This window comes from Tursiops truncatus, chromosome 7 (assembly GCF_011762595.2).
Source record: "Tursiops truncatus isolate mTurTru1 chromosome 7, mTurTru1.mat.Y, whole genome shotgun sequence".
NCBI classification, from domain to species: domain Eukaryota; kingdom Metazoa; phylum Chordata; class Mammalia; order Artiodactyla; family Delphinidae; genus Tursiops; species Tursiops truncatus.
Genome location: NC_047040.1, coordinates 42797018 through 42819068, shown reverse-complemented (window position 1 = coordinate 42819068; position 22051 = coordinate 42797018). Strand labels below are relative to the sequence as shown.

The 22051-nt window shown below is 39.9% G+C and overlaps 1 protein-coding gene across 4 annotated transcripts in view; it reads left to right on the top strand.

Annotated features, from left to right (window-relative positions):
• Positions 1–21111, top strand: part of MYO1B (myosin IB) — a 183663-nt gene extending 162552 nt beyond the window's left edge. For 3 of the 4 annotated variants that reach the window (XM_019931482.3, XM_019931483.3, XM_019931484.3), the window contains 8 exons: positions 1379–1465; positions 4646–4720; positions 6349–6483; positions 8331–8437; positions 11527–11659; positions 12321–12473; positions 14169–14296; positions 19228–21111. In XM_019931482.3, coding sequence (XP_019787041.2) covers positions 1379–1465; positions 4646–4720; positions 6349–6483; positions 8331–8437; positions 11527–11659; positions 12321–12473; positions 14169–14296; positions 19228–19351 — 942 coding nt within the window. In that variant the 3' untranslated portion in view covers positions 19352–21111. The remainder of the gene's footprint in view (positions 1–1378; positions 1466–4645; positions 4721–6348; positions 6484–8330; positions 8438–11526; positions 11660–12320; positions 12474–14168; positions 14297–19227) is intronic. The other variant, XM_019931486.3, reaches the window with a different exon arrangement.
• Positions 21112–22051: the final 940 nt, after the last annotated feature.

The following is a 22051-nucleotide window of genomic DNA, read 5'->3' as shown; positions in this document are numbered from 1 at the left end:
TATCCCAAGGGAGGGAGCACTTTAGCTGTATTTGTTACTTAGAAAATCAAAGATCATCTCTGCTAAACATGTGTATCCCAGTTAGAAACTCAAATATCATTACAGTCCTATGTTTTTAAGTCTACCTTGTCAACATTATAAACCCGTCCTGTGAGAAAAATGAGAAGAGTCAACATTTGCCTGTATAAAGATGTTAACTTGCCACAAACTAACCAAAGTTGTTCATTTGTGTTCTCCCCTGAAAATCTGTGTGGAACAGACTAGTTCCCTTTTATAAACTGAGGGAGCTGTCTTAGCAGAGGCAGAGGGACTCCTAGACAATTACTCTGGGCTTTCTCCACTGAATGAGAGAAATCCATTTCCCAGCCTGAGTACTGTAATGTAATGAAACCTTAGTGCCTGTCTGTTCCTGTCTTTTAAAACAGCATGCCTCAGATTAATTTTTCCCTAAGATTGATTTAAACCTACGAGTTATTTCACTTTTTTAATCTTGCTTCCATATATTTCACCGTTTAGGGCCTTACCTAATATTGAATTTTGATACATGCTACTTCTAATTTTCCAACTGGAAAAAATTGGGGGTTTTGTTGTTTTTGTTCGAAACTTCAGAGAGGCAACCTTTATTCCTTCCAGTTTTCTAAATGGTTGTTCACAAGAGTTATCTTTTTATACATCCAAATGCATGAACTCAGGAATTCACAGCCTCTTTAGCCCTGTGGGCTGGCAGCAAAGGGAAGTCTATGTAAATCGTTAGGTGCCGCTCACAGATCTAAGGCTTTGATGAGGGAGGGGAGCGAGAGAGTGTGGAGAAGGGAGTGAAGAGGGAGAGAGAACAGGGGACAGAAAAGAAACAGAATGGAAGTAAGGGGGAGGGCAGGGGAGTGAGAGAGTGTGGAGAAGGGAGTGAAGAGGGAGAGAGAACAGGGGACAGAAAAGAAACAGAATGGAAGTAAGGGGGAGGGCAGGGGAGTGAGAGAGTGTGGAGAAGGGAGTGAAGAGGGAGAGAGAACAGGGGACAGAAAAGAAACAGAATGGAAGTAAGGGGGAGGGCAGGGGAGTGAGAGAGTGTGGAGAAGGGAGTGAAGAGGGAGAGAGAACAGGGGACAGAAAAGAAACAGAATGGAAGTAAGGGGGAGGGCAGGGGAGTGCTTCCCTCAGGTACCCTCCTCTGGGACAGAGTCTCAATGCACCGAAAATACAAGGGACTACGCTAGCCTGACGCTGATGCTTTGGGTTTAAATGATTGTGCACCGTTTCTCTTTCATTCTGAAATCCTGATACATAAATTGGCTCTTCTGTTTGGTGGGGTGTCTTTTTCTGGTCATTTGTGCTGTCTGCATTGGGCTGTCTCTTTTATTTACCATCTAAAACATTCTAGGCTCGAAGGGAATTGAAACGCTTGAAGGAGGAGGCTAGGCGTAAGCATGCAGTTGCTGTCATTTGGGCTTACTGGCTTGGACTGAAGGTACTTCCTCAACCTCTTCTTTCTGTCCACGGTGAACTCAGTGAAGCCTAGCACCTACTAACTCTGACCAAACGATTGATTATGCTTGCTCATGGTCTGCACAGTCTTTTACAATGTCATCTTGCCTAATTTGGTTTCCTTTTGAGAACAATCCTGTACACCAAAATTTTCTGATTTTATTGCATTGTCTTTCTTTAAATAATAAGTTAAAAGTAATAGCATATTACTTTAAATAGTAATGTAGCGTATTTTATTCTTTGTTATCCAAGTTCTGTTTAATGTTCTCTTTTTGAGGATGAAGATTTTTTTTCATTTATGAGACAGAGTTACAGCAGTTGAGCTTAGAAGCTGACCTACCATTGCAGTGACCAGCCTGGGGATATTGGGCTTTTGTTTCCCTTTACCCATCTATTCTGTCCTGTTGACGGCTCCTGGAGCAGAGCTTTCTTCAAAGTGCCCATCGTTCTAATTGTTCAGCATAGAAACGAAAGGGTTTTGCATAAATATACAGATTTTGACAAATAAGACCAGCAGTAGATCATTCAGGTTAAAGAGAACTTTAGATTCAAATGCCCTCTAATTTAGGGCGGGGTTTATTTTAAAGCAATACTTCCTACTTGAGGTAAGCTTGCATGTTAGCGAATATGACTCTGAGCTCTGGAAATCCTTGAGAACGACCTTTAGGCAATGTAAGGATTTTGTGTTCCTAATATTCAGTTACTCCTCACTGTAGGGAGCCATCCGTATTGGCATTTGGGGATAATTAGGCCTTTTTTTGACATTTCCTCTTTGTTATTTTTACTATAATACTATTATTCATTTTTTTAAAATATTTGAATATTCTCCAGGAAACCATTGACTCTGAACCTGAACTGTTTTAGCAGTATCTGTAAACTCTGCTTTGAACAATCTGCGTTTTTCCCTGAAAGTTTAGCCTATAAACTTTTAGTAAATTAACTTTTTTATTATAATGAATATTCATCAAGTAATTGTTGAGGTAATTAAGAAGTAACTTAAATATGAATTTAAGATGTTCTATTTCAAGAATTCTGAACAAGTTCTGTTACTGCTTTTTTAAAGTTAAAACGGAGGATTTTATTTCCCATTTTATTCACATTCTAATTTGCATTCTAATTTTCATAAAAGGAAGGAACAAACAACATTGAGTCAGGATTTTTACTCTCTGTAATGATTTCTACCAGCAACATCATGTTTATCTTCAGTTTTCTGGATTTAACTAATTGCATATGATTTAAAAAGTACTTTTAGGTTAGAGTGTATGCTAGCATCCTATAACCCAAATTCAGTTCACAGGTGAATACTGTTTTAGCTGAAGTTAACTGGGCTTACTCTATAGACATAACTGTCTTTTTTTTTCCAGTTTCCACAAAACAGGAGTATTTTAATATGTTGCCATTATTGTTATAAGAGTAAACATCTTTGAAGTCCAAGAATGTAATAATTTTGTATTTTTTTAAAAAAAGAAGTATGTTGATATGAACAGTAATTTTGCCCTTTTAAATGATTTGATTCTTGTGGAATTGATTACAAAGTTCAGTGGACCCTTTTTAAGACCCCGGGGCCCATGAAGGGAACCCATTCTATATGCCAGCATGTTGTCACCAGGCCTCTTCTGTGTGTAGCTGTTTTTCAGGAGAAAGGGCCTGTCCTGTGAGTATCAAAAAGAATGTTGCATTGAGCTCAGTTACAATGAAATTCAAGTAAATATAGGACTTCTAGTATATTTCTAAGGATATGTTTTCATGAAACTCACTTTAACTTCTCTGCTTTTGTACACTCTTACAATTTCAGGGGCTAATTAATAGGTATCATTTTTCTTCTTGTTCCTTCTAACCTTGTAAGTGAGATTTGAAATAGTTATAGACAACTCCATGGCTAAAAGAGAAATGATAATCAGTAACATAAGATATGAATTAAAGGAAGAACTGCCTATGTGGTGTATGGGAGAATTTTTAACCCTTAATAATCCACAGATGTAGAGAATAGGTCTGGTGCTCAAATGCCCAGAGGGACCAGGCAGGTCACATGGACGAGGGAAGTAGCAGATGGAAGGTAGGCCTCCTGCAGTTTGGAGGTTACAGCTCTCTTCCAAAGGCAGCAATGGCTGCTCTGGTCCACTCAGTCCTTGTCACGTGGGAATAGGACTCACTGTTGCTAGATCTTAGAAAATTGTAAGAGAAACCTGCAGCCTGAATTCCTGTGTGAAGGTCTTAATTTTAAAATGTGCATATAAAACATTTTTCGACAATTGGTTACTAGTTTGCTAGTTTACGTAAAGCCCCTAATGTAGAAATATTTTGAACATGTGCAGTTGAACCCAGAAAGCTAAAGATATAAGAAAAACATACATAATGTCTGAATTATTCAAGTAGGCTAATATTTTGCTAAATTCTAACTCTCCCATTTATAACTGAATGATGATAAACATTTTAAATGTTTTCCCCCTCCGTTTCCAAATTTAGCTATCATTCATTCATTTAGCAAACACCTCAGTTATTTTATTTGGTAGACACTAGTATACAAGGTAAATACGACAATATAGCAAGGAAGAAATGGTAAACGAAAACTGTAATATGAGGTCTTAAGTGCTGTGATTAGTATTAGTAGACAGTTTGATGGGAGTAGAGGTAAGAGAAAAAGTAATGCAATTAAATGGGAGATAATGATCATTCAATAGCTTCCTTTTAAATTCTTACTTTTAGTCACATTCACTTCTCAGTATGCAGTACTAAAGTCCTGTCTTCATATGCAAGGCTTTTGGAAACTGCCATATATTTCTTCAGGCATTTTTTTGCCTTCTAAGAACAATTTGAAGTGAAAACTACCTTATATAATTTTTTCTGGAATGTATTTTGATTTGTGTAGGGTTTGCAGCTATGCCTATAAAGCGTTTCTCATCAGATTGTCAGGCTCTTTAAAAACTAGTTAAGAGGATTAAAAACATCAAAACACTCTGGTATTATCTTGCATCTCTGAATTTCTTTTTCTCCAACTTAAAACCCACTGTCTCAGTATGCTTCAATTATTTTACTGTATCCAGAAAGACACTCATAAATTTACGTGTTCCATCTATGTTCGATTTTAACAGAGGTGTTATCACCTTTATGGGCATCTGCTGGCTGCGCATTAACCTCTGTATTCTGCTGCTTCGTTTTAAAGGTCCGCAGGGAGTACAGGAAATTCTTCAGAGCCAATGCTGGAAAGAAAATTTATGAATTTACACTGCAGAGAATTGTAAGTTTACACTTTACATAGGGCTAATTAGCATTACTGCATTAACTAGTTAATAGCACCAACTCAGTAATATGTGACTTGTTTGGTAACAATTAAATCATAACTGTGCCACTGAGAGTTTGTGACCTTTTTTATCATCGGTTCTAAAATTCAAGTAGAATTGTGTCAGAAAGAGGCCTGTACGTGATTAATCAAATATTCTTCTTCTTTGACAGAGAGAACATACTTCGGGGAAAGTGAACCCAAGAAAGCCAGGTGTCTTAGTTCAGGCTGCTATAACAAAAATGCCATAGACTGTGTGCCTTAAACAATAAACATTTATTTCTCACAGTACTGGAGGCTGGACAGCCCAAGATCAGGGTGCCAGCATGGACTGGTTCTGGTGAGGGCCTCTTCCTGGTCTCCTCCCATGACAAAGAGAAGGAGAAGCTGACTCTTTTCCTGTCTCTTCTAAGGGCACTAATCCCATCTAGGAAGCTCTGCCCTTATGACCTCCTCTCAACCTCATTACCTCCCCAAGGCCCCACCTCCTAACACTATCCCTTTGGGGGTTAGGGTTTCAGCATAGGAATTTGAGGGGAATGCCAAGAGCTTACCCTGCTAAACTGCCACGAGCGGCTGCAAAGTAAGGTTGGCAAACAAGCTAGTGGGTGGAGGGGTGAGGGAGAGCAAGGCTATGCCCCTCTCCCGGGATGGATTCTGAAGTTCCCTTCCATCTTTCCAAAAAGGCGTAGATGTAGTGGTGAAGAGCGCACACTCTGGAGACAGCTTGCTCCACCACTCACAGACTTGCGAGCCTCATTTTGTCATCTGTAAAATGGGGATAATAATAGCATTAAACTTGTAGAGGTATGGTAAGGATTAAGATGAAGTAACACTATAAAGCTCCCACAGTGCCTGGCCCATGTTAAGTGCTCTAGAGCAGGGGTCCCCAACACCCAGGCCGCCGACTGGTACTGGTCTGAGGCCTGTTAGGAACCGAGCTGCACAGCAGGAGGTGAGCATCAGGCAAGCGAGCAAAGCTTCATCTGCCGCTCCCCATGGCTTGCATTACTGCCTGAAACATCCCCCTCCTGCGTGGAAAAACAGTCTTCCACAAAACCAGTCCCTGGTGCCAGAAAGGTTGGGGACCGCTGCTCTAGAGCGGTGCTGTCCAGTAGAACTTTCTGCAGTGACGAAAATGTTCTGTATCTTTGCTGTCCAGTAGAGTAGCCACTGGCCACGTGTGGCTAGTGAGCAGTTGAAATGTAACTAGTGTGACTGACGAACTGGATTTTTAATTTTTTTAATTACTTAAAATTTAAGTATAAATAACCACCTGTGCCTACTGGCTACCTGTTAAACACTGCAGCTCTCTAATGTTGACCGGTATTAGTATTAATGTTAATATTAAAATTAGTATGCGCGTTAGGATTCTTCTTTTCTCTTAACCATTTGGTGGAGCTCAGATTTCTCCAACCAATGCGAAGAGTGGAATAGAGACTTTCCAGAAGCGTTACAAAGTCTTATGGACTAAAACTTGGTAAATTCCGCTAAAGACTGGTTTCTTTGAGTCTGGTTTATGTCAAACAGTGTTTTTTTTCTGGTGTATTTTACTCATCTGGTATTTTCTGTCAAACCCAACACAGGTGCAAAAATACTTCTTGGAAATGAAAAATAAGGTGCCTTCCTTATCTCCGATAGATAAGAATTGGCCATCAAGACCTTACCTATTCTTGGATTCTACTCACAAGGAGCTGAAAAGGATTTTCCACTTGTGGAGGGTAAAAATTGTCTTGCTATGTTTTTTCAGAGACTTCTTTTCGTATATTTTGAGTGTTTGAGGAGTGTTACGTAAAAGCAGAATCTTCCTCTAGCCTCAAGGAGAATTAGTTGAGGAAGTTGGTGTTTTTGAAGCGGGCAGCGTGCTTGGCTTTCTGTGAGAATTCCTAGAGCCCCAGGTGCTCCTGTGACATCTTCTCTCATCCGTTTTTGGGAAGGAAAGAGCAAGGCTGCGTTGTCTTTCCCGTCCAGATTCCAGTTGCTTTCAAGTAGTTGAGTTTTTTGGTTTTGTTTTCCTCTTCAGTTGAAGGAATGTTTGCTGGAGGTAGAAGTAATAAAATTTGAACATCTTCATGTGAGTAGTAAAGTCTCGAAAATTGTATGAGTTTACTTTCTATGAAGACATACATGAACACACACATTTTAATGGACTGGGGGGAAGAAGCTCTAAAGTCACCCAAAGGACATTAAAGAGATTAAAACTTCCCTACCTGAGGGAAAGGGAAGCTGAAAATCTACTTGATTTGGCCTTATATTTTGGCTCACTTAATTTTATATGAGAGCATAACATGTAATTTAGGTGGTGCTCTGTGTGGAATACATGGGGTACTTGTACAGAGGTTGACTTCATTTCAGTAACTTAGTTGATATATGGAATGCTAAATATATGTCATTCAGATAGAATGGAATCATTAGGTTGAAGGGCTTGTATTTAGTAAGTGAACGATTGATGGATACGTCTTCTGGGAAACTTTCCTGCCCAGTACTATGGGCTTCTTCTTAACTGAATCAATTATGTATAGAGACATTATCACTGATCAGTGATACCAGCACAGCGTATAGAACTGGATTCTGAGTTCTGTTCCCTAACTTAGTGAGTCAGTTTGGCAAGATTGACCAATGTCTTCAATGTTCATCTCCCCCTTTGAGTCTGATATGGAAACTATTTTCAGAAGTAATGACGGGGAGCTTCTAATGCTGGGCATCCGCTCTGCCTGTCCTTTCCCCCAGCCCCTGAGCCTTGCCTTTACCTCCGTTGAACTGGGGGTGGAGAATGGGAGGGATGAGTTTATTCCAGGGGTGGGCAGCAATGCTAGCATTCCTTTATATGATTATGTGGGTGGTTCTCAACCACCCCTGAACTGAATTTCTTAGAGAGTTCATCTAAAGAACCTGGTCCTGCCCCTCCCGCCACCCCCGTCTCCTTTCAGTGCAATCTCAGAATCGGGTGAAGGGAAGATTTCTCAGGTCCCGTGTCCACGTTATAAAATGGTAATGGAGGATTCGGAACAGTGCTTTTCAAACCATAGGTGATAGCATACTTGTGGGTCATGAAATCAATTTAGTTGATTACTACCAGCATTTTAAAATGAAATACAGTACGATAGAAAATAACGGAATATACGACATCGTAGAAAGGATAAGTATTGTTTTGCGAAGCTTTTGTGTAAGTTGTCTATATGTGTGTCTATGAATATGTGCACTGGGTTGTGATGTACCATGTTTTCCTTACTGTGAGTCTCTGAAAGAGTATGATAGCTCAGGACTGTGGATGTCCAAGGGCTGACGTCATAGTGGGAGGAAACGGTACTCCCAGGGGGCCCAGGCCAGATGTTTTGAAATAGCATCGCAAGTTCTGCCATACAAACAGTAGTTTTTATGACATTTTCTAAGACCAACCTTTTAAAGCTCAGGAAGGAAAAATCCTCTTGGCCTTTTAAATGAATATTTCATACACATTTACGATTATTCTTACTGCTGTTAAACTGGCTTAGCATATTTAAGGATGAGTAATGATTTATTTATATAAGTGATGTCCTTCTGTTTTTCTTCTTTTCGTATCTCACAGTGTAAAAAATACAGGGACCAATTCACAGACCAACAGAAACTTATTTATGAAGAGAAACTAGAAGCCAGTGAACTCTTCAAGGACAAGAAGGCTTTATACCCATCTAGGTATTACGGCTTTGCTTTACCCATAAAAGTCAATATTTTAAAAGTTTCTCAGATATATTCGTAGGCATTTTCTAGTGGGTTTTGATTTTAGTACTACACAGGTTTTTAATTTCATGAATTACTTTATGATCAGCTGGATATGAATGTAACACATTTGAGCGAGGGCTTCCATAGTATACTTAGAGAAGTGAGATCACATTTGTTGGTTTTACTCTATTGGCATTACCTGAACACTTCCTAAATAATTAGAAGTTGTCATTTAAAATAAAAATTGTCTAGGCTGTTAAGATAAATTTACATTGTAAATTCCCGTTAGTTTTCTATAGTTTTTGGACGCTAGCTGGTTTCTGATGGCAATCTACTGTAATCACCATTCCAGTCTTCCTGCTTTAACAAGCTGGGTCAGAATCTCATTTGTAAGATAAATGAAGAATGAGCCAGTCTGTCACTTTCTGAGTGTTGCCTAGGCACTGGCCCGTGGTGGCCTTTAGTCGGCTAACTTATTGGCTGTGAGTTCACTGGCCTCTGCAGCAAGTTCAGTTCCTTTATTGTAGGCACCAAGTACTCAGTAAAAGAAGGAACACCAACTGCAAGTTTGCCAAGTGAAGTTCTTGGTAAAAACTGCTTATCAGAGTATTCTTACATCTCCCAAGTTCATCGTTTTCCCCCCTAGGATTCCTATCCCCTTTACATCTGGTGTTTCTAAAAAAGTAGATTGTACAATTTCAAGCCAAATCTGTAACAACTTTTAGCTTTTCCCAAAGAATGTCTTAGAAATAAAAATACATTATATGCTAAGTATATTCACACGTACTGCATGTGGGGTGTCTGTATCCTCTACGTCTACACATATTTGAAAGCGCTTCTTCCTAAAGGATTAAATGAGCAATAAGTTGTCAAACTCATTTGCTTTAGATATTTTAAATGGCACAACTTCCTTGGTCAGCTGCCTTGGCTGCTTGAGGGGGTGTGTACGCTCCCCTCAATCAAACACAGCGTCTAAATCCAACGTTGTTCAAAGTGCCTGCTCTGTAAAGCATATTCAGACAGGTAGATTGTCTATATTCTTTCTCCACCAACTTAATTCATTCAACTTTTTCTTTATATGTCTTTAAATTATAGAGTGACCTTCTTAATTAACATGCCCTATGGATGACTCTTTAGAAACTGGAAGGAGAAAAAAATGCATTTTTGAAGAAACAAATTCAAAGACTGTTAGCACTTTGTATTATTAAAACTGTGTTTGAATATGAACAACAACCAAAAAATGTTCATATCAAGCCAAGTCCTCTTGGGTAGTTATATTAGTTTTCGGGGATGGTAGCGTGCTCACCCTCTAGCGTTGAGAGAGGTCGAATCGTTTACCCTCCCACCTCTGCGTGAAGTGGCAGCCCTTAGGGGTGCTGGCCTTTTCTGTCCTGGGAGCTGTGTAACACTGACCACCTACGTGGATTTTCTTCCCTGATCCTCCACACACAGCACAAGCATTTAAAGTTGTATTTGCAACTTGCGAGAACGTTATAGCTCAAAATGAAGCCGTGGTTTTTCCTTGACATCTTTGAAGAAGCCTCCCCGTCACCCCGCAGGTCTTTAGGGAAAACCACCTTGGCGCCGTGTGCGTGATCATGCCTCTTACAAGAAGTAGTTTGGAAGAAAACTGCTCTGATTCTGATTGTTTACCTTGGCCACCTCTGTCCATTTAGGGGCATATCCTAAGAGGAAAGGCCCGATGTTTCTTTCATATATGGCCTACTTAGAGCCAGAGTTACATGGTAATAGTAAGTGATCTGCAGTTTTCTTCTCAAGTGGTTGCTCTGGATCTGTTCTTCCCCCGAAGGCCTACTCACTTCCTTACTCTCTGTGAGAAAATGAAAATTTTCTCTGGAGCAGGTGATGGTAATGATATGTGTTCTTTTTACCATTGCCACGTATTGTTTAAAGATATTAATGAATCCTGTGTGGGCAGCTGTTAACCTTATAATAACAGATTAAAAGGAATGACCTATTCCTTCCTGTGAGTCCATGCACATGGGTCTTGGCTCTCCTACTTGTGAGTGATTTCTTTCTTATCAAAGTCTTACCAACCAAATGCCATGATCACATCAAAAATATATTTGAGGTGATTCCTCACTGTAGTTTTGATTTGCATTTCTCTAATGTTGTTGCTGGAGAGGGTGTGGAAAAAAGGGAACCCTCTTGCACTGTTGATGGGGATCTAAATGGATACAGCCACTCTGGAGAACAGTATGGAGGTCCCTTAAAAAACTAAAAATAGAATTACCATATGATCCAGCAATCCCACTACTGGGCATATACCCTGAGAAAACTATAATTCAAAAAGAGTCATGTACCACAATGTTCATTGCAGCACTGTTTACAATAGCCAAGACATGGAAGCAACCTAAGTGTCCATCGACAGATGAATGGATAAAGAAGATGTGGTACATATATACAATGGAATATTACTCAGCCATAAAATGGAACGAAATAGATTTGTAGTGAGGTAGATGGACCTAGAGTCTGTCATACAGAGTGAAGTAAGTCAGAAAGAGAAAAATACCGTATGCTAACACATATGGAATCAAAAAAAAAAAAATATTGGTTCTGATGATCCTAGGGGCAGGACAGGAATAAAAACACAGACGTAGAGAATGGACTTGAGGACACGGGGAAGGGGCAGGGTAAACTGGGACAAAGTGAGAGAGTAACATTGACATATACACACCACCAAATGTAAAATAGCTAGCTAGTGGGAAGCAGCTGCATTGCATGGGGAGATCAGCAGGGAGATCAGCTCGGTGCTTTGTAACCACCTAGAGGGGTGGGATAGGGAGGTTGGGAGGGAGACGCAAGAAGGAGGGGATATGGGGATATATGTATACGTATAGCTGATTCACTTTGTTATACAGCAGAAACTAACACAACATTGTAAAGCAGTTATACTCCAATAAAGATGTTAAAAAAAGAAAAGAAAAAATATATATATATTTGAAATTTGAATTTCAAAATCAACTGACCTGTTACCTTTTTCTAGTTAGTAGTACTTCCATGTGAAACCATTTCTTACGTGAGGAACTTTTTTCCTTTAGTGTTGGGCAGCCATTCCAAGGGCCTTACCTGGAAATCAACAAGAATCCCAAGTATAAGAAACTCAAAGATGCCATTGAAGAAAAGATTATCATTGCTGAAGTGGTGAACAAAATTAACCGTGCTAATGGGAAGGTAAAAACGCTAACCCTGAAGACCTGTAAGAAGTGTTTATCAGTTGGGACAGTTTTCTGAATGTTAAAATTTGCATTTCGGAAATAGACTCACAGACATAGAAAACAAATTTATGGCTACCAAAAGGGAAAGGGGTGGGGAGGGGTAAATTAGGAATTTGGGGTTAACAGATACACACTACTAAATATAAAATAGATAAACAATAAGGTCCTACTGTATAGCACAGAGAACTATATTCATCATCTTGTAATAATCTATAACAGAAAAGAATCTAAATATATATATATGTGTGTGTGTGTGTGTATGTGTATGTATAACTGAATCACTTTGCTCTGTGCTGAAACTGACACAACATTGTAAATCAACTATACTTCAAGAAAATTTGCATTTCGTATACTCTACAGAGTGATTGTGAATGGAGCCGTTTTCTCTTACCTTTAAGCTTAGGTGGAATTTTCCTTGTTCTCTGAAAGTTTTGTGAGTTAAAATAGATTATCTGTGTTCTTTAGTGTGTTCTCGTTTATGTAGGTGTGCATGCTGAAAAATATTAGAATAATATTTTCTACATTTCTACAAATAACAGTGCTTTAAACTCATGAACTCTTTTGGGGGGATTTTTGATCATTGGTTTTACATCCTTTTTTGTTTTGGTTTCTTGTAGAGTACATCCCGGATTTTCCTCTTAACAAATAATAATCTCCTTCTTGCTGATCAAAAGTCTGGACAGATCAAGTCAGAGGTTCCCCTGGTGGATGTAACCAAAGTATCGATGAGCTCACAAAATGATGGCTTCTTTGCCGTCCACCTCAAAGAGGTAAAGCTTTAACTATTGATTTGACTGAAAGATTTCTGCATTGGTCCAATCTCTCAGAGATTGATCTAAAAGTTTCCACATGTGAATAATCCTATTACTTGAAGTTTATATATTCTGTTTACCGACCTGCAAATTTGGTCTATATTCACGCATGTAAAATCTCAGGCTTGGTTTTTCAGTAACTAAATAAGATTAATGACTCTTTTTGACTCGTTCACTTGAGTTCTCATTTCACTGAGTAGCTTTTTGTTTACACCCACCATGATGTGCCTTATTTTGAGACTAATTCCTAGAACTATCAAGACATTCAAAATTATACTTCCTTCTTTTGTTTCTTCTATCTATTAAATTAGTAAATGTCTTCTTGTTCATCATTAATTTGGGGGTTTTTAATTAAAGGATGCAACTATAATAACACAACTGCCTAGTAATTTTGACCTAAAGATTTTTTAATGTCAGCTTAACTAAGACCTACTGACTTGAACTGAGTGGTTAAGAGTGTAGGCTCGGGCTTCCCTGGTGGCGCAGTGGTTGAGAGTCCACCTGCTGATGCCGGGGACACGGGTTCGTGCCCCGGTCCAGGAAGATCCCACATGCCACAGAGCGGCTGGGCCCGTGAGCCATGGCCGCTGAGCCTGCCTGTCCGGAGCCTGTGCTCCGCAACGGGAGAGGCCACAACAGTGAGAGGCCCACGTACAGCAAAAAAAAAAAAAAAAAGAGTGTAGGCTCTGGTATTGGTGTCACTAACTTTACAGTGACCTTGGCCAAGTCATTTAACTTTAATACGCCTACCTAATTTTCCTTTTCTTAAAATAGGGAAAATATTAGTACCTACTTCATAGTGTTGTTATAAGGGTTAAAAGAAACTATGTAACGTGCTTTTAACATAGTGCCTATCACATAACAAATAGTCACTGAATAAACAGATGTCAGCAAATATTAATCATATATAGGTACATATACCTAGCTAATAGATAGTAACCTATCTAGCTGATTCTAAACATAAGAAAATCCCATAAGCTTAGTTCAGCCTGTTTTCCCCACTCTGGATTTTAGCCTAAAGGAGCATATTAAATCAGTGATTCTGAGCCTCAATTATATATTAAAATATGCTGGTCCCCAGGCCATTTCCCCAGTCCAACCGAATCAGAGTTTCTTGGAATGGGGCAAAAGCATCCTGTATTTTGAAAGCTCCCCAGCTGAGTGCCTTGTGCAGCTAAGGTTGAAAGCCACTGCCTGAGAGTATTTGTTGGAAGTCTTTTTGTTGTTGTTGTTCTTATTTTTTTAACCAAATCATGGAGGAGCTTTTAGAACAGGCCTTTCAGAATGAGTTATAGGTTAGGTCAGTGCTTCTCGAGCCTGAGTTCACCCAGGGGTCTTCTTGTGGAACCATCTGCCGTGGGCCTGCGGTCAGGCCTGAGCGTCTGCTTTTCTAACAAGCTCCCAGGTGATGTGGATGGTGCTTCTGGTCCGTCGACCGACGTGGGGTGGCAAGGGCTTAGGTAACCTTACTAAAGTGCTTGGAGCAACTTGGAAGAAATACTGCTTTTGTCATTATTGTTTCTTCGGGAGGATGGACTCCAGGAGCTGATATTTTTAAAGAGACTATAAATGTGTTTTCAGACAAACCTGTAAACACGTATCTCCCGAGCTGTCTTTAATGATGATAACCTGACTCTCGATTTGTCCTTTCAGGGCTCGGAAGCAGCTAGTAAAGGAGACTTTCTCTTCAGCAGTGATCACCTGATTGAAATGGCCACCAAGCTCTATCGGACGACTCTCAGCCAGACCAAACAGAAGCTCAATATTGAAATTTCTGATGAGTATGTTCATGAATGGTGTGACTATGCCTTCTTTTAACTTGATTGTTTTAGTTGAGCGATCTGGTCTCATTCATTTTTACAACTACTACTTATTAAGTACCAAGTGTGTGTCTGGCGTGTGTTCTAGCTGATGGATGGGCAGCGAGGAGCACTGACCAAGTCCCCACGTTCACGTACCTGACATCCTAGTGGAGGAGATGAAATAATACATAGGTGGTGTGACTTTGGTTAGTGTCAAGTGCTTGTGGAGAAAAAAAAAAGGCAGGTTAAAGGTCAGATGGTGTTAATTTTGATATGGAGATCAGGGAGGCCTCTTTGATGCGGTGACATTTGAATCGAAACTGGAATCTAGGGAGATGCCTTCCGGGGGAGGCAGCAGGTACAGAGGCCCTGAAGCAGGAGTGGACGTGGTGGCAGAGTGAAATGGGGAGGAAAGACCCTGGAGCAAGAGGTAGAGGGACCCGGCTGTGCAGAGCCTGGTAGCTGAGGTCAGGAATTGAGATTTTGCTGCTGATGAAAAGTCACTGTGGGTTATGGGCAAGAATGTGGCGTGACCCGATTTATGATTTTTGAAGAGCTCTCTGGCTGCAGGGTGGGGAATGACTGTTAGGGAGGCAAGAGTGAAAGCAGAGAAAATAGGGGGGAGCTTCTGTGAGCTCTTGAGGGTAAGGACGTTGAGGCTTAGGCTAGGGTGTGAGTAGGGGAAGTAGTGAGAAGTAGTCAGGTTCTGAGTGTGATTTGAAGGAAAACGAGAACTTATTACCATACTGGGTGTTAGGTTTTGGGCCTGAGCCTACATGGTACCATTTACTGCAGTAGCTGACACTGAAGAAAGAGGGTTTTGGGGGTGGCTGAGGTGTGGGGAGTCAGGAGTGCCGGTTTGGGATGTGTTAGGTACTTGAGATACCTTTTCTCACATGTAAACGAGAGTTATAGAGTAAGTGTTCCATTGACAACGGTTCACTAGTGTCAAGACGGCTGTGAGTTTGAAATTCGCTTTTTTTGCTTCACGTTAGGGCTCTGATTATGGAGACGTGATTTGTATGCAGATTGGGGCATCCCTCCATTTATTAAATCGGTCAATATGAGATCATTGACATGAATTTTAGTTACTATGTGGATTGACACTTACTTGATTACTTTTTAATAGATTGTTTACCATCTGTGTATCTACTTCCTTGCACGCAGAGTAAAAATTTGCAACAGCATATCGCTCAGGAAATGATATTATTTACTAATGAAGATTTTGCCAGCCTATTCTATCTCAAGTCTTTATAAAAGTCTCTCTAAAATAAATTCATACCCATTCCTGTCCCCTTGTAAACCAAACCAACTCTCCTTGATGTGTTAGGATTGACAGAACCTTAGGTTCACTGTCTGTTCTAAGAATGGTGTTTAGATGGAGCGCGGGGGTGTGGGGATATTGGCCTTTATGTATACTCTGTATTGGAAAATGCAATTTACACAAAATAACTTTCCTTATGATTGAGTCCTTTCTCATAAAACAAAGAAATTAGGAAAAAAGATAAGGGCTTGTTGGGTTCCAGTCAATTAAGGTTTTAACCTGTGAGGGCTGTTAGATCTTTAAACTCTCTTTAGTTGAAATTTTTCATAACTCAGGAAACTACACTTCTTGTTTTGGTGGGACTGGTCATTCCCACTCATCGTGGAAAGATTCTGTGTGTTCAGGTGGAGAAGCTCCTTGATACATGGATGAAGCAGCCTCGCATTTGGTCTGCTACATTAATAAGGCCATCTTTGCAGAGAAAATCGCGCCAACATCCAGACCACAAAGGATTGCTGCCTTTAAGCACCTCCCAAACTGGCATTCTGAGAACACTGCCTTTGCAGGATGTTAGTAGTGATGTGCTGTGAAGAAATGTACAGTCCTTCTTCACTATAGCACCTCCCAGAGCCTCTGCAGTCCTGTTGCACGTTGTGACTCTCCTGAGGGGCTCTGGGGGGTGCCATGTGCTGTATCAACCACAGGACCCCTCCAGTGGCTCTCACAATTTCTGTTCGAGGCACATGATCTCGGAACACTGATGGGGATAGTTTGCTTCAGGGCGGCAGGGACCCTGCTTGTCACAGAAGAGGGGTGTGATGTTCTAGCTGTGTAGGCTTTTAATAAACATGCTTGACTGTGCGAAGATTCTGTGTGGCCACGTGAAGAAAACAAACATTTAGTAGCATTATAAACCAGTCCAGAACACCTTTCCTTCCCCTATTCCTACTTATTGGTTGGTCTCATAAAAATAAAATAGCTGATGGAAGCTTGCCTAGCACCGTGGTCCCTTCCTGGGCAGTGCAGGAAGCCACGTGGCAGAGCAAGGCTCCCAAGTAGCCTCTGATTCATAACCTCTGGGAGCTCTTAAGCAGGGATTATACTCCTTTTTGGAGAGGATTTTAAACAAAATTTTGCATTTTAAACAAAATTTTACAGAGTCATGGGGAGGGGTGCCCATGACGTATTTTTGCAGACTATACAGACCAGTGTTGTAAACAGCATACTGTTCTGTGACCAGGACCTTCCTCAGTAGATCCTTTTCAGAAGTAGAAGTCGTTATTCTAACAAACCCAGTCTCCACAATCCCTATATGTCAGTTTATAGGAGGAAAGTCAAAGGCCTGTTACTTCCTTAGAGCAGTTTTAACCTGCACATGTAGAAGTGAGAATTGAATTCAGTGAGACACTCAACTGCCTTATAATCCCCAGTCCTTAAACTCCCAAACTATTCAGTCTGTAAATAGATTGCATTTTAAGGGTAACCTTAAATAAGATCTATAGTATTTCTAAAAATGAATCTATAGTAATAGAAACTAAAGTGAATTTTTCTATTCAGTATTTTAAATATACATGTGTATATGCATACACGTATACACACATACATGTAATACACACATACACATATATTATTTAAGTTATACAGTTGTTTTTCTGAATATTTCAAATCCAAACAACTAATCTATGTTCCTTTTACTGTGAAGTTCTGTTATTGGTGCTGTGAAATCATGCGTCTGACATGATTATTTGCTGTAGGATGATTCTCTGTCCTTACTGTGGGCCAGGCTTCAGTTTTCTCTTCTATGAAATAGAGATAAATAATGGTACTTACCTCATAGGATTGTTTTAAAGTTGAGTTAATATGTGTAACTTACTAAGAACAGTGTGGTCCGTAGTAAATACTCGGTAAAGTTTAGTTACCGTTATCTCTAGAGTGAATCACGGTCATGAATTGCGAACACAGAGACAGCCAGTGTATGCTAAAGTTATTGGGAAAAGAACTCCCCGTGCATTTATTACTACAAGTGGTCTTTAAAAATTAAAATGTAAAAATATTTGATGATATATGTTAAACTCGAAAGGTTTTGTTTTTCCTTTGAGGCACATAGATATAAGTATACATGCTGGAAAGAGATCTCAGGTGAATTTGGAAATAGAGCTTCTTTTTTAGTGCTTTCAAGTTGAAAAGAAACAGCCCATTTGAAAGCTCAGAAGTACCACCGATGAGTACAAACTTACGTGTCACGTTTCACTCCAGTAGCTAATGTTTGCAAAATGTGGCCTCTTTAGACCTTGAAACAGAGACTAACATGTACAGAGCAGAGCTGTCATCGTGGGTGCCAGGGAGCGTGTGACCCATCACATGGTTTTTAGAGTGACTCACTTAATTGTATGCCAGTGACTCAGAAAACAGTTCCCTGAGAAACATAACCGAAAGCATGGTAACATTACACTGATTCTGATGGTGGAGAGAAAAGAGCACAGGCCTTGAGCTGGGAAGGGCTGGGTTCTGGTTCAGCCATGCTGCCCTCATGCCTCCTTGGTCATGCCGTCCTGGAGGGCAGAGACCTCAATTTATACATCTGGATGTCTGTCCCTCACAGCACCCAGCCCAGGGGGAAGCCAGTCATATGTCTGTTGTAGGAAGGAGTGACAGATAATCTTGTGGGCAGGCGCTCAATCCATGAAAGGAAAGATTTGAACTAGAATATGGTTTCCCACAGTGTACCACATATACCACTGGTAGCGTAAGAGGTGGCTTTAGGTGTACACTGATAGATTTTTATGTATGTGTGGATATTAAAAATATAACTGGCAGATCAGACTCATGATTTCATCATTTTTATTCAGTAGGTCACAGCTATTTTGAAACATTTATTTAGTGTGTAGATATGAAAAAAGATGTGTAGGATGTATGTAAATACCCAACATTTGGAAACCATAGTCTGGAGTGTCTCTAGACCCCTTTTCTTTTTTTAAATTTATTTATTTAATTTATTTATTTTGGGCTGCCTTGGGTCTTCGTTGCTGTGCGCGGGCTTTCTCTAGTTGTGGAGAGCGGGGTCTACTCTTCGTTGCGGTGCGCGGGCTTCTCATCGCGGTGGCTTCTCTTATTGTGGAGCACGGGCTCTAGAGCGCAGGCTCAGTAGTTGTGGCGCACGGGCTTTGTTGCTCCGCGGCGTGGGGATCTTCCCGGACCAGGGCTCGAACCCGTGTCCCCTGCATTGGCAGGTGGATTCCCAACCACTGCACCACCAGGGAAGCCCTAGGCCCCTTTTCTGAAATTCTGTATTGCATTTTCTCAATTTGTTGATAATTTAATATTTTTGCTATGCAGAAATGGAGAAAAATGGAAAATAGCATGTTCATCTTTCCGTCTGAAACATGGAAATAATTATTCATAGCCCTTCTTCGGTATAGGAATATAATGAGCTAATGAACTTGAGTTTACTTAGGGCTAAATTATGGCCACTGGAAGCAAAATGCAGTGTAATACCTGTTGGTGTGATCCTGTGGCTAGAAGGGCTGATGGAAAGGGGAATACTTGTCAAGGTAAATATCCATTAAAAAACAAAAGCTGATGTTAGTGTAATCATCAGCTGTTTAATGTGTACTTTTCTTCAGTTTGTCTTATTCTTTCCTCCTAGGTTCCTGGTGCAGTTCAGACAAGACAAAGTATGTGTGAAGTTTATTCAGGGCAACCAGAAAAATGGGAGTGTCCCAACATGCAAGCGAAAAAACAACCGTCTTCTTGAAGTCGCTGTCCCTTAACTGGCGCCTCCCCTCTGCTTCCATGGACTTGTTTCTTTGTAATAGTGCAATTTGGTTTTGCTTTGTTTGGGGTTCATTGTATGTTCGGGAATTGCCAAAGGTTAATACTGTTAGAGTCCCTTGGCAAAATAAAAATATTTGACTAATCAGTTTTTACTATTGGAATAGTTTTAACCCTTAAAGTACACATTCTGTCCTGGGACAAGATTGTAGAAACTAACAATAACTATGCCATGTCGTGCGTGTTCCTTGTTTAGTCATCATGTTAGATCTTTGTGCCCTAAAGCAATATATTACTCATAAATCATTAATACATCTAAGTGTAGGAAATGGTCTTAACAGATAGTGCATCCGTTCATCAACTATTTATTGAATGCCTGCTCTGTGCTAGGCATTGTACTAGGTGATACGAAAACTTATTAGGAACCTTTTTTTTTTTGTTTTAAGGCCATTGCATTCTGGCTGGTTTGTGCTGGCTGTACCAGGGCTAAGAGAGTTTGAAAATGTTGAGACCAAAACAGTAACTGTTGATGATGGACAGCATTTGTTAGGAACCCTGTAGTATGATCTTTAACAATATATACTTCAAGAAGGGCTGGTCCTAGGAAGTAGATACATTGATATATGACTCGGTAAAATTGCCTCTACGTGTGGTTTCTGTTTGAAAAGAGAAAACTGACATTTGAACAGGACTTTTAAAGTGTTCAGATCTCTTGTAATTGCTTTTAACGGTAGAAAAGAGTCATTCTTATTTTAGAAAAAGTGACAGAAGCAGTCCAGTAAGGTTATACTTTCCTGTTTCTGGTATACATCATATATGATCCTAGATATGCTAATATCTGCAGAGTGTTGTTTTCACCCAAATTACAGTGAAAGGCTGAAAGCCTTTCAGATGGTGGCAAGCATTCTATATGATGTGCAATAGACATCCGAGATCTTTTTTGAAAGTTTTATTTATAATATACATTTTGTATGAGAGAGATGATTAGTACAGGGTACATATTTTAGCCAAGGATCAAAATGGTGTGTGTTAATTTGCAGGATTTTCCCCCCCCAAATTCACAGTAAGGATTCATTTTGGAAACTATATTTTAAACTTCGGAATCAAATCGTTTCTCATTTGGGAGGATAATGTATATACATTGGTATGTTAAATAATAAAACTGTTCGAATTTGGTGCCATTTCCTGGATCACAACTGTATTTTTGTATTTCAAGCTATTTTCTTACGTTGTATGTCAATGTATTGTCGCACAGAAAGGCTTTACAATCCAAACGTTACGCGTTCTCTGTGTAATTGAATTTCACTTAGCTTTTGTAAACCAGAAACATTCGTTGAAAGTATTTTCTGGGGATTTTCTTTTAACTTTTGTACTTTAAAAAGTTGCTCCCATAAAGAAATTCTCAGAAGCCTTTGTGTTTATTGGCTCAGGTAGAGGATATAATTACTTTCTTTGTCTTTTCCAACATGTATATAAAGTGGTAGATCGATGATTACTGAAATAGGTGAGTAGAAATTTGGAATTGAGAGGTGTTTTATTAAAATGTTTTAAAAAAATATGTAATACATTCACATTGTTCAACATACAAATAAATGTAAAAAGATATATAATACAAATTCTCCATCCCATCAGTCACCCATCTGCTCAGTTCCTGTGCCTCCCTGCAAAGTTAACCATTGTTTTTAATTGGTTTTACTTTATGCATATGCTTACAAGAAGAAATAAAAAGAGATTCTTATCTTCCTCCTGCTTTACAAAAGCTATTATAGATATTGTTCTTTACTTTGCCTTTTTCGCTCTTCATTCTTTGTACCGTATAGTCTTCCGTTGTATGGGTGCACTATAATGTATTTATCCAGTCCCCTACTGATCATCATTGGGTTGTTTCCTGAACGGAAGTTCACAGGGGCACGGCACTGTTGGCCAGACCTGCCTGTGCTGCCCACCCCCCACCCCATGCCTGACTAGAGGTTACTGATAAGCTGTAATGTTGCCTACTACAGCGGGTGTGCGTCCAGTACTTCTGTATCTTTGAATTTCTGTCACTCTCCTGCAGTGGAGAATTAAAGTATTGGTGTACCTTAGTGACACAGCCCTAACTTGTTCCCAACCACCACATAGTTGCCCAGCCCCTGGAGTGGCTTGTAGATGTTGTGCTTGAAAAAAGTAACCAGGTAGTGAGGACCAACATCAGACCATGGTAGTCGCCAAGTTTGCAGTGCTGTTGATGCCGTTACCCTTGACTTTGACATCCATCTACCACAAGGCAAGAAGCGAACATGGGAAAGTTACTGTCTTAAAGACTGGTTACGGTTTTGTATTTCACACTCTTGGAATAATAACTTGGACCCAGTACTTAGATGTAAGACCTTCAGCTGTAGTTTGAGTACCTTTGCTCATACCCCAGGGGTTACAGGTATGTCTGTAATGGCAAAGCACCAGGGCCAAGGGTTCTGAGAATCAGGGACATCCTTAGTATTGAAGATTTGGCTGAAATCTAAGAGAATAAACAGTTTTATTATCATGTCATTTCAATAATATGCTGAGTGAGAACTCTGAAGTTCATGTAACTGAGTGTAATTATGATAATTACAGCATGGTTTAAAATTCTTTTGAGGCTAAATATAATAGACAACAGCTTTTTTGTTTGTTTGTTTTTATACGCTATTTTTCATGTACTAGGTAAGGTAATTTAGGCC